Source organism: Fulvia fulva, chromosome 1 (genome assembly GCF_020509005.1).
Source record: "Fulvia fulva chromosome 1, complete sequence".
NCBI lineage: Eukaryota > Fungi > Ascomycota > Dothideomycetes > Mycosphaerellales > Mycosphaerellaceae > Fulvia > Fulvia fulva.
Window position 1 is genome coordinate 730757 of NC_063012.1, and position 12858 is coordinate 743614.

At 47.3% G+C, this 12858-nt stretch overlaps 1 protein-coding gene across 1 annotated transcript; it reads right to left on the reverse strand.

Moving 5' to 3' along the window:
* Positions 1–7737: 7737 nt before the first annotated feature.
* CLAFUR5_00199 (uncharacterized protein) lies at positions 7738–8406 on the reverse strand (the record flags this gene model as incomplete). The annotated part of the gene is made up of 1 exon (XM_047899347.1): positions 7738–8406. One exon carries the CDS (start codon positions 8404–8406, stop codon positions 7738–7740), a length of 669 nt encoding a protein of 222 aa, XP_047756330.1.
* Between the last annotated feature and the right edge of the window lie 4452 nt (positions 8407–12858).

A 12858-nucleotide genomic window follows, 5' to 3' on the forward strand; every position in this document is an offset into this window, starting at 1 on the left:
CAACTTCTTTCCTCTCTTCACTTTCGGTAAACGTTGTTCTTGGTCTTCATCGCGTCGATGAGGAAGACCTAGGCTTTTTCCTGCTCAGCGGGAGCAGCAGGAGCAGGCTCGATAGCGCCGACAGCGCCGCGAACCGGGTTGCGGGCGTTACGGGCAGCGAGCTGCGGACAGTTGGCTGCGATGTGGCCTGGACCGCCGCAGTAGGTGCAGAGTCCGGCCTGGCGACGGCGAAGCTTCTCTTCGGGAGTGAGCTTACCGTTGACGAGGCCCTGGACTCGAGGGACGGCGGCACCAGCGCTGAGATCCATAGCGTCACCTACAGAGACGGGAGGGAGAGCCGTAGGAGCGGCGGCGCCTAGTGGAGCAGCGAAGTGGCTTCCGGGACCACGAGGCTGACGACCTTGAGAACGGGAAGCGAGGAGAGAGGCGGTGTGTTTCATGTTGGAGTCGAGGCGCTGGCAGGTCTCGACGAGCTCACGGAAGCTCATAGCACCGACGTCCTTGTCCTCGAGGGCTCGAAGAAGCTCTGCTGACAAACCACGGCGGAGAGTGCTCTTCTTGGTCTCTTCGTTGTAGCCGGTGAACCCGATGTCGCGGTTGAAGGCCGCGAGGTACTCGGCGAAGCTCTTGTTCTTCTGGAGGAGGTTGTGGATGGCGTTCTGGGCGGTGGCTCTACGGTCTGGATCACCAAAGGCAGCACGGAGGTCCTGCATCAAGGTGAGGACGTCCGGGCAGCCGATAGTCTGCGTGGCGTTGTCGATGTAGTGTTGTACCTGAGCCGCGGCGTCTCCCCGAAGGAGGGAGAAGACGTACGTGACTTTGTCCTTCTCTTGCGGAAAGTGGTCGGCATTAGCCAACAGCTTGATGGTGAGCTGTGTCTCAAATGCCTCAAACTTGCTCTTGTTGCCGTCGAACTCGTCTGGGTCGTTGACCTTCTTGGAGAAGTGCTGGCGGCGGTTGTCGTCGGCGTGCGGGGCGAGGTTCTGGAAGGTGTTCACAATACCTTGAAGGTATGTTGCTTGGTTGTTTGCTTGCTCGACCTGCTGGGCGGTCTCGCGGAAAGAGGAGACGGTGCGGTTGATGAGAGCGTAGGCGGTGTCGGGGTTGGCGTTTGCCCAGGCACCGAAGGCAGCGGCGTTCGAGAAGGGGATGTCAGTCCACTCACTGAAGTGGAATGGAGTGTCTTGGTTGTCGAGGTTGACACCTCTATCGGTGGCGTGGTCACCCATGAGGATGACTCGAGTGGTTGACGGTTTGTTGGTCTTTTGTGATGTCAGGGCGAGAGCCTGGCCTGTGAGATGTAAGGGTGAAAGCGAGAATGCAGGTGCGAAGTGCAGATGCAAAAGGGCATGGTATGATTGCTACACAAAACAAAAGACGAAGAAAGCAAGAGAGGCCTGGGGAAGGCCAGATATTTATACGCGACCCTCGCGAGTGCGTGTCCCCGCATCAACAGGGCTAACCCGTGCGAAGCCGCGCTCAGCAGCTTTGCTCAAAACCTCATTCCAACCTGCCCTACGATCCGAGTCTTCCACGTGCTTCAAGGTTTGGTAGAGGGGTGAATCTGGAGGGCTGGGTCCCGTAGTGAATGTTGCGGGGCATGTGATTCTTGGCGTTCACACACCAAGCTGGACTGTCACTTCTTGACGACTTCTGAGCGCTCTGAGACTCTTCTGTCCCCACCTTCTGTACACTCTGTGGGGAGACCATGACATCTCTCCCTTAAGAACTACGGTCCTTACGCGAAGATAATACGGACGTTAAGTTTAATTATAAGGTCTAGGATACTCTCCGTAGCCGCGATCGATCTGTTTAGGTTATTTTAAAGTATTCGTAGTTCCCTTCCGTCAATCGAGTTGTTTTCCGGCATTACGTCCTCGGGCGTAGTAATAACCGGAAGATCTCGTATTCCTTAGCCGTAGCTAGGTATCCTTTTCCGTAGTTTACGTACTTTACCGCTTCGTGTTCGTAGTTAGTACGTTTACCGTATTTAAGGTAGGAGTATTCCCTCGTAGCGTAGCTTTTAACGTAGTATTTACATCTCGGTTATCTACGGCATTTCTCTAGTAGGTGTCTAAAACCGAGGTAGTTCGGGTATTATATTGTTCTTAGGATTACGATATATTTCTCTACCTTTAGAGATAGTCCGAGCGCGTAGAGACGAAATCGAATAGCCTTCTCGGCCTATTGCTTTGTCTTAAATACGACTACTACGGAGCTATATCGTTATGTTTGTCTCTTTTTATTCGTTATTAGCTAGAGTAGCTTACCGCGGATTTCGAGAGTAAGGTCTTCGTTATATTTCCCTATCTCTTCGCTAAGGGTAGTAAGGTCCGGGACTACGGCGATCGGGATTCTATAAATAGCTACTCGGTACTATTCTTCGTCTTTTCTTGCCTCCTAAGCTTGCTTTAGAAGGGCGTTACTCTACTTTTCTTTCTATTCTAGTAGAGTATTTATTAAGACCTTCCCGGTTATCGTAAGTACGACGTTATTATTCCTTGTCCTAACTACGGCTACTACGGCGGTCGTACCGAGTGCCTTATTTATTTCGTCGCGGGTTCGTTTCGGGTCTACTTTGTTATCTAGGTTTGTAAGAGTTATAATAATTCTCTTTTTAAGAATTGTCTCTTTTAGCGTCGGTTTCTTCTTTTAGACAGTAGACCACTAGGAATTGTTCGTAGTGTTTGATACTTTCGATCCCGTAACCGCTACGTAGGTTCGAGGCTACTTCTCTATAGTCTCGATTTTTTTTGTCGCTTTTTCGAGGTTATTGATTTGTTTTACGAGGATTGACGACGTTTGACGGACCTTCTTTTTTTCTGTATACTCACGGAAGATCTTAAGTAGGTCAAGAAGGTCGTTCTGTTCCGGGGTACCTTATACTAGGACGGATGCTCCTAGGATAAGATCTCTTGTATCGAGGATTTTTCTTTCAATTTCGGACTTTTTTTCTTCTTGTGTATACAAGAATACGAATGGACTTGGGCGGACGGGTGTGTTGCTATGTATAATCGGGCGTTTGTTACGCTGTAGTTGTGTCGGGGTCCTTGGTTGTTGCGAGAGTAGGTCCGGGGAGGACGGGGTAGTGTCGATGTCTATTGGAATTGCTTCCTTCCTAAAGGGGAAGGTCGCCGCAAATTTCAGGGTCTTCCCCTTTCTTTGACCGTCGTGTTTCTAGGTCTCTTTCGAGGGCGATTGCGCGCGCGATCGCGCGGGCGCGTAGCTGTAGGTTCGCTGCGTTTGTCTCCTCGTGAATGCGCTTCGATTTGTGTAAAGAAAGCCGTGGTCCCGGCGTATGTCTGTCGGCTGTTGACGAGGTGACACCCTTAGGGTGTTTATAGCTATTGTGTGTAAGAAGGATCTTCATCTTTACCAAGTGAATGTGAACAATGCATTCACAGAAAGCACCCTCTATGAAGACATCTTCATGTTACCACTACCAGGAGTTGAGCTTCTAGCAAACATGGTGTACAAAATCCTCAAAAGCTTGTATAGACTTAAGCAAGCAGCTAGAGATTGGAATCAACTCTGTGTGTCAAAGCTCAGAGAGATTAGATTCACACAGTCAGAAGTGGATCTATGCCTACTTATCTATAAGAAGAGGGAGATTATAATCCTTATACATGTGGATGACATTCCAATTGCTGCACCAAAGTTAACAGATGTTCTCTAGTTCAAAAGAGAACTTGGCAAGATCTTCAAGATCAAAGATCTAGGTGAACCTGAAAAGATCCTTGGCATAAGAGTTATAAGGGACAGGAAGAGAGGAATCCTGAAACTTGACTAAGGACACTTTGTTAGGGACAGCCTAGCCAAGATAGGAATGAACTATAAGAAGGTAGCACCTACACACTCACCTATAGACAGCTATGAGGCCCTCAAACTTTCAAGCCATATATATGAGAGGTGTGATAAGGCAGAGTACCAGAGTATTAATAGTACTTGGATGTGGCCAGCAACAATTACAAGGCCAGACATTGCTTTTGCCCTAGGAAGGATGAGCTCATTTGTGAGTAATCTATCCACCCACCACATAAAGGCTTTGAAGAAGATCACTAGGTACCTAAGATCATACCCTGATCTAGGACTTCAGTTCTCAAAGTCTAGAAAAGGACACCTTATTAGATACTGTGATTCTGATTATGCAATAGACAAAGCAGACAGAGTCTCAATCCTTAGGTATGTCTTCTTCCTCTATAGGGCACCAGTTTCTTAGATAAGTAAGAAGTAAAAGTCTGTAGCAATATCCACAATAGAGGCTGAATATATGGCCATAAATGTATGTACGAAGCAGTCCTAATTCCTAGCTTTACTGCTAAGACAAATGGATTGTCTAGAGTTAGTAGGAGACTGTTCCTATCAACTAAGAATCACTAGAAACCAGGAGACTGTATCAAATTTGAGACCAGTCCAATTAAGAGGTGACAATTAAGCTGCCCTCACCCTAGTAAAAGATGCACATGTTCATAACAAGTCGAAGCAAATTAACATTGCCTATAACGCTATTAGGAAACTTTAGTAGAGGAGGCTTATTGCTATTGAGTACACCCCAACCTCTAAGATAGTTACAGACGGGTTTATAAAACCAAAGACTAGTCTACACTTCTAGAGGTTTATAAGCTAGCTTAACCTGTCATAAAAAGGTCTAAGTACTATTGACAGGAAGTGAGCAGACTATAACCTCCTATACGAGATAAGTAGGAGTGTTAAGATGTAGCATCTTAAAGGGAGTCAACAATTAGGAAGTGATCTAGTAGCCTAAGGCATCTACGATGACTTAGCTTATAGGGAGATACCTTCTCCCCCCTTTAGCTTAGATAGACATCCAATACAATCAACACATTAGTTCCTAATATATTGCTATATACTCGTGCTATTAGTCAGTTAAAGATTGATCTCTTACTCCACTCCGCTACTATCAATCCGAACCTGTTTAACAATATTTTATAATAAGCCTAACTTATAGCTTATTACAAATCCTAAGAATAGGTAGATATTAATATAATAGTAACTCTAACTATAGCTCGGAGTACTATCAGGATTATAAGGCTAACGAGTTACTAGTATCTATTTCTAAACTATCCTAGACTAATAAAAGCTTTTAATACTATAGCGTAATAGAGTCCTAAGTCGCTAAATCGAGAGGCAAGTATAAATAAGAAGTAGAGTAGTACTTTAATCAATTATTCTATTAACGTATTATTTAAGTCCTAGACTATATAATACGGGTCTTCTAATAAGACTAATAGTCGAGACGAGAGGAAAAGCCCTCCGGCTAGAAACCCTCTTAAAAGTAAAGAAAGAGTTCGTTCTTTACGATATTACTAAGGCCTTCTCGCTCTACGAGTCCCGGCGTATAACTCGTACTCCTTTTACGCCGTATTATATCCTAGTTATCGAGTTATCGTATCGTAGTTTACGTTACCTTTTACCCTAGGAAGTAAAAATTACGCCTATATTTCCTAGTCTACTCTACTACGCCGGGTAGCCCCGTTGTATATAAATTATAACCGAGCGAAATCCTAGAATGCCCGTCCCCTCTATCTCTTCTTCGGCGTTGCTAGTATAAGTCGTAGCTTCCTATATTATATAGCTCTAGTAAGAGAGATAAACGAGAGAGAACCGACCTCTCTCGAATCTTTCTCTACCTAGGCCCTAGAGTACCTCTCTTAGTTCTAGCCTCGTAGTTCACGCGGTTTACTTCCGTAAAAGCCTTTCTTAGTTCTAGCCTTGCCGTTAACGTAGTTTAAACTATAAAAGACGCCGTCGTTATTCGAGTAAAAAAGATCGCCTCTTTCTTACTCTTACTTTCTCGTAGTTCCGGAGCTCTTAATATAGATTTCGTACATACCTCGTTTATATCTTTATATTCTCGGGGTTATCGTCGCGTCGTCATAGGTCGTAGGAGTAGGTGTCGCTGTAATTACTTCGTCGTATATAGAAGTACGAATCCGAGAGAGAGTAGGAGAAGAGGATCGACGACCCTTCTAGCCCTACGGTTCGAGAGACTTAGTTTCCCTTCGTAAGAAGGTACTTACGTCGTCCGCCGCGTGAAGGCGCTCTCGAAAGGACGACAGAGCAGTACTTTCTATAGCTCTAATGTAGTGCCAGCCGTTTGGTTATCCGCGGCGAGCAGGTTTAGGGAATTGGTGACAGCCGTTATAGCAGCTGCGAGCCCCAGTAGGAGGAAGCGAGGTCTTCGGTCATCGTGCGTTGCAAGTCCGGCATCGTGATCCAGATCATGCACGCCTTTCGTTGCTTCCGTCGGCGACCCTCCAAGTGTGCGTGGCGATGGAGCTGACTGAATTGTAGCTTTCTCATCAATAGCGCAGAAGATAAGTGCTATTGTGGAAAGTATTCATTCGTGTGCAACAGACCACACGGCAAGGCAACCCGTCGCGGATCCGTTCCATTGCACAAGACCGTGCAGGAGAAGCTTTGTAGCGAGTGGCTCGACAATACTATACAGTATGGGTAGAAGCTGCCAGTAGCTCGGCAGGTAGAATGCTCTGTTGCTTGTGAAGACCCATTGGTTGAAGAAGGCAAGCTAACTAGCGAGCACCCAAATGCTGGCTCCTTTACTTAGGTAGGAGCGTGTCATGGCTGAAGGCAAGAATTACGGTGCTAGTGTACATCTGATAGGACTGATAGTGAAGGTTCAAGTGTTGATTGAATGTAGTGTTGCGTTAGGACAGCGGACTGATGGATTGGTCTATGCGATCAATAGTTGAATCGCAACGCGCGTCCAGCACTCCAGAGCCTAACAAGGCGGACCGGTATATTCGTGTAGGACGTCGTATACGATCACGCTTCTCACCAATTCCGCGGCGCATCGTCGGAACGGTATAGCTGCTAAGCCCCTATTCTTTTCGGAAGTTTGATGCACAGCACTTGCGATTCTGAACAAGTCCAGTGTGTGGCGAGAACGTAATGCTGTCGGCCGAGCCAAGCGTTAACACGAACAGGAGGAATGATGGCATAGCGAACACCTGCGGAGAGAATGTGGTATGGAGGCGACTTTCTATCGTGTCAAGGTGACGGCAAATGTGCGTCGAACACCCCGTCTCTCGCCTCGAAACCTCGTTGTCCACCAAACGTAACCCTCAGCAATGAGTTTCAGATCCGTCTCCATCGCCATCTTGATGACCGCCCCACACGCCGTCACCGCAGTCCAATACGAAGCATACTCAGGCAACACATGCAACTGGGAAGCATTGGGTGGCGGCACGCTGAAGAAGAATCAATGCGTGGACATAGCGCAGGACGAGGAAGCGTCATCCTTCACCGTGTCAACTTCTGCTTCAATGACGATTGCAGCAACGAGACTGGACAGACCGTCAGTGAGGAATGCTACCTTGCGGGCGGTGACATCAAGTCGCTCAAGCTGGCGGGATGATGATTGTGGTCGGGGTATAGTCGTCGGGCGATGCGCTCTCTTTTGGCGAGCCGTGGAGGCCAGCATGTTCTCACAGGAGGTATGCTGACGTCTGCCAGTATGGCGCAACTTATGCCGTGTCATCGACAGAGATGGGAGCACTCCTGATGCTGGCAACGATTGGAGCATGACGCTCTATCAGACGGGATTGGTCTTCTGCATGCTCCGCGTGTAGCTAGCTGTTGTATGGACCCCGCCTCTGACATTATCTCCATAGTACTAATCTGCGCTCTGTCAACCAAAGGCTGATCCACTGTGGCTTGATAGCATCACCGATCTCCCAGGACCTGGAGCGACTCTCATCCCGAGGACTTGGTCCCATTGCCATCGATACCCCAGTACTTTATCAACTCGTTCTCGACCTTTTCGAGAGTCTTCTCGCGAGCCTTCTTATCATCGCCAAGCTTATCCGCCCCATCCGCAAGCACAGCAACGCAACCGCAGAGCCCAAAGAAATAAAACGGAGCCATCACCCAAAGGAGCACCATACCACCGAAGTGTGTAAGGACGAATGAAAAAAGTGCCTCGAACGCAACGAGCGTGCCGGCAATGCCGAGGCGAGCTGGCCACTTCATAGGCGGCGACTTCTTGAAATTTTCTTGCGCAGCCACGACCTTGACTTCTCGATAAAGAATCCACGCGGTGGCGGATCCAAAGATATCGCGGTAGATACAAGGAGTGAACTTGCGCAAGTCACGGCCGGAGCCTATGGTCCACTTGGACGCAATGTTCTGTGCGTCGTGGACATCGAGTTCATGGTTGATGGTGAGGACTTCTGTGATGTAGCGGCGGACTTCGGGTGCAGACGCTTCTTCAGCTGGCAGAGCGATGCTGTCTGTGGCAGGGTCAGAGGCTGCTACCTCTGTTTCTGGCTTGTTGAGAAGTGTAGAAGTGTCCGAAGAGCTGTCGTCAGCTTCGGCACGCGAGCCGATGTTCTTCTCGAGGTCGCCCATATCCTGGAGTGTCATCGCAGTGCTGTTTCCAAGAGCAAACCCTTCGTGTTGAATGTCGGATTATGTATCAGACTGCTTTGTGTGGTTTATTGTGACTTCAAGGAAGGAGAGCAAGTGCTGGTGTTGGCCAAGGTGACATGCACTGCCCACAATCCTTCGACGCTAAGGCAAGCTCGATCCGTGGCATCGGATAAGACGGGGAACTGTGCCACATACCGGTGAGACACTTGCAAGACCGTCCGCGCCTCATCCTGGTGTTCGGAACCCCCGTCTATCGCTCGTGTTCTTCTGCCATCCTCTCGTTACAGTCCTGGGCATAGTTTTTACAACCCCTGTATTTACGCTAACCCCTTCCGGCTATCCATGTCCATCTCAGAAGGTGTTGCTACCTTCAATCTCACTATCAAGAATGGGCCAAGCTCACACCTGAGGACATACAACGAATATGCGAGAGTATGCGAGAACGCTGCGAGGCAGTAATAGCCAACAATGGAGGACACACCAGGTGGTGAGCTACGCCAAGCAGTGGATACATCCTTCCTAATGAGGAAAGGTGGAAGAACAGGGGTTGTAAAATCTATGCCCAGGACTGTATACGGACTCAGTTCCCCCTTTGTCTTCAAGAGGCGAGACGCTGAAACCGATCGGTCTCCCATGACATTCACTGCCTTCTCATTACCCGGTATGGATCGTCCGGCAGCCAGGCGAAGTCTCTTCGCACCACTGGGGACTTGGAACGCAACAAGATGCAGCTCGGCATCCAGGCCAATTGACCGCGGCCGAAAGAACCTTGCTGAGTCATCATCATGTCGGACGGCCGCAATGTCCAACGAGACTGTGCATCTAGTACCGCTAATGTCGGACATACAGGCGCCGGCGACTGCTCATAACGATCAATACACCAGATCATTGCCCCAAGCATTCTGTTGACACCCAAAGGGACATGATAAGTAAGTGCCGATCAATCAGCACTCCCAACCATCACGAACGCCGCTAGCATCCCTGCATTCAGCATTGGCAAGGTGTCACGCTCACTTCGATGCTCATGGCTGTGACGTTCTTATCCGAACACACCGCCGGCTTGGCGCTCAGCTTTGTTTTTAGAGTTTTCTCAGGTAGCTTTTCTGTATCTCAGATTCACACTCGCTAAGGTTCTTACATCTAGTAGCTTCCCTTCCTTTCAGCCTTTCTATTAGGTTGAATCAGCCTATAAGTAAATCTCCTAAGCTATAAGTCTCTAACTTACGCCTCAGTCGGACCTTAGTACTAAAGCTAAGCGAGGTAACCTTACTAACCTTATCTTAGCTTCTACGAACGGGGCGGGCTACTCAAACCTTTAGTATAGAGGACACTAACTAATACCCTAATTAAGGCGGTAATTACCTACCGGATTAGTAAGGTTTCGCTACTTATCTAGTCGGAGAGGGCCTAGCCTATAGTCGCGCCCTAGGTAATAACTACGCGGCTTAGCCTACTAGCCTAAACGATACCTTTAGGGCTACTTAGGCTATACCCCTAGCTACTCGGTCGTACCGCCGCCCTAACCGCGATAGCGACGCGGAGATAGATAGGGCGGACTACCTAGACGAAGATAACTTTGGCCTATATAACGAGCTAGCTAGTAGAGGCAAGGCGCCTAGGATAGGGGATCCCCCTATTCTAAAGTCTAACGCTTAGAACGACGAGTACCTTAACTAGATACCGTCTATTAGAGCCTAGATTAGCCTAAATAAGAAATAGATTATTAAAAGACGCCTTACCGACCTAGAGAAACTAGAGCTTGTTAGTAGCTTCGTCGGTAACGACTTTAACTAGTTATAGTTTAAAGCTATCGAAGAAACGCGCCTAAAGCCCCCTTATCTTAGGTACGGCGATTTCGACGACATAATTACGTAGATCTCTAACTTTATAGTCGACCTAGACTATTAGGAGTAGATCTAGCGTAATTAGGAGACAACCCGTTAAACTAGGAGTATTATAACCTTTATTAGGTCGCTTAGGCTAACTAGGAGCCGTATAACTCCTCTACTAGATAACTTTACCTACCTACGTAAGTTTCGAGCCGGCCTAAAGCCCGATATACTAGCTAAACTAGACAATCGTAACTTCCGAGCGACTAATACGAATATCCGCGTCTACTTCTAGTAGGCTATTATAGCCGACTAGCGACTCTATCTTAGCCGCGGAAGAGACTAGAAGCTAGCCGTAATGATATTAGCCGTCGAGAAGTTTATAGACGGAGACACTAAAGCCTTTATAGCTCTCCGGAGCGACTTAGGTAGCTCGGCGCGCGGTAGAGGACGCGGTAGAGGCCGCGGCGGACGTAGACGTAGGCAAGGCAATCGTAGAGGCCCCTCCGGGCCCTTAGACAAATACTATAACTATAGTAAGACAGGCCACTTCGCGCGCGACTACTCTAAGCTAAAAAAAATAGAGCCTAAGACGTCTTAATCGAGGTAGACGTACTTAGGATTATTAGACGCCTCTATACCCCTACCTAGAGAATCCTACTAGGATAGGACGACCCTAGCTACTAAGGGTAAGGCTTAGTAGATATAAGTAGAAGAGGATAGAGTATTATCTTTATCTAAAGAACCCGAGTCGGAGACTAAAGAGGAGGTCGACTATACGATAGAGAGGCTAATAGTGATAGGCGGAGGGCTCTTTACTATTAATACCCGCCTAGGACTCAATTAGGTTCGGGCTAAGGTTACTCTAGACTACGTAGCCTCTAAAGTATACCTCTTAGCCCGAAAATCGAAGTAACTCCCTCGATCGCTTTTTAGGGACTTACTACTAGTAAGGATCGTCCTCCTAAACGGTAAGGAGATCATTTCTACTTAGGGTGTCCTTCTACTATATTAGATTAGTACCTAGTAGGACATAGTCCCCGCTAGAGTTATCGATATAGAAGGATTTGACCTTATCCTAGGCCTTAAGTAGTTCTAGGAAGTCAACCCTAACGTAAACTAGTAGTCTAGCTCTACTAGACTACGGGACCGGCGTAGCCGGTACTATACGATTAGGTCGTACTCTAAGGTGTTCGACCTAAAGTACGACGAAGGCGAGCTAGAAATATTCAACTCTATATATTTAGTAGACTTTACTATACGATATAAAGGACCCTAGCTCTTCTACTCGCTTAGTCGACTCCCCGACGATACCCTAGTTAATATCGACTTCGAGGAATACGGCTTAGATAAGATATACGAACGCCTTATAGCTATAGTAGGGGACCTAGACAATAAGTCTTAGGTACCGTAGGTAGGTAACCGGGTCTTCTAGACGTTAGTTAATCTCTTCCTAGAGATCTAGAGAGCTTAGCTCCCGGCTAGACTCCTACGGAAGAGAGCTTTCGACTATACTATCCCTACTAGTAACGCTCGACCTATTAACTAGCCCGTATACCGTCTAAACCCTAGTTAACTTCGAGAATAGGCTCGCTAGATCTAGATACTCCTTAATCGCGGACTAATTAAGGTCTTGTCCTTACCCTAGGGATCCCTAGTCTTCTTTGTCCCTAAGCTAGACGGCTAGTAGCGTATATATATTAACTATCGCGCCCTTAACGCCGTAACTACTAAAAACGGCTTCCCCCTCCTACGTATCTAGGAATGCCTAGACACGGTCGCGAAGGCTAAATACTTTAGTAAACTAGACCTAGTCTTAGGGTACTAGTAGCTACTAATCGACTTAGCTGATACGTATAAGACTACGTTTAATACTAGGGATAGGAAGCACGAGTTCCTTATTATACCCTTTAGGCTAACAAACGCCCTAGCCTCGTTTTAGTCTATAATAAACGAGATCCTAAGAGATCTACTTTAGAAGAAGGTCGTTATATACCTCGACGATATCCTAGTCTTCTTAGACTCTAAGGAATAGTACGAGAAAGACCTAATAGAGGTCTTCGACCGCCTAAAGAAAGCTAAACTATTCTACTCCCCTAAGAAGTACGACATTAGAGTTAAGTTAGTTACCTTCTACGGGTATTAGATCGAGAAGAATTTAATTAGGCTACTATATTAAATAGGTACGAGTTACGTAGTAGTAGAAGACGGCGGATCACACGAAAGACGAAGAAGGACCTAATAGGATAGCGTATATCTATATAGATAGATAGATTTGTCATTCCCCTATTCTAGGACCCTATCCGGCCTATATAGGTATATATCTATTGTTATATACAAAGGGAAACCCGAATAGGTGAAAACCCTTCCCGCCCCCGACTACTCCTTATCTAGTTTAGCTTTCCCTCTAAATGTACGTAGTCTATATCACTACCCCGTTAGCCCCCGCTCCTAGCCGGTCTCGTCGCGCTACGTCGTGTCCTCTCTTCCTATACTACTCCTACTAGGCGGTACTATTCTAGCTAGCCCTTCTCTAGTATCTAGTTCGTAATACGCCGTAGGTCCTTAGCGTTATTAAGAAGTGCCCTAATCGTCCGGTTCCTCGCCTTTACTATCT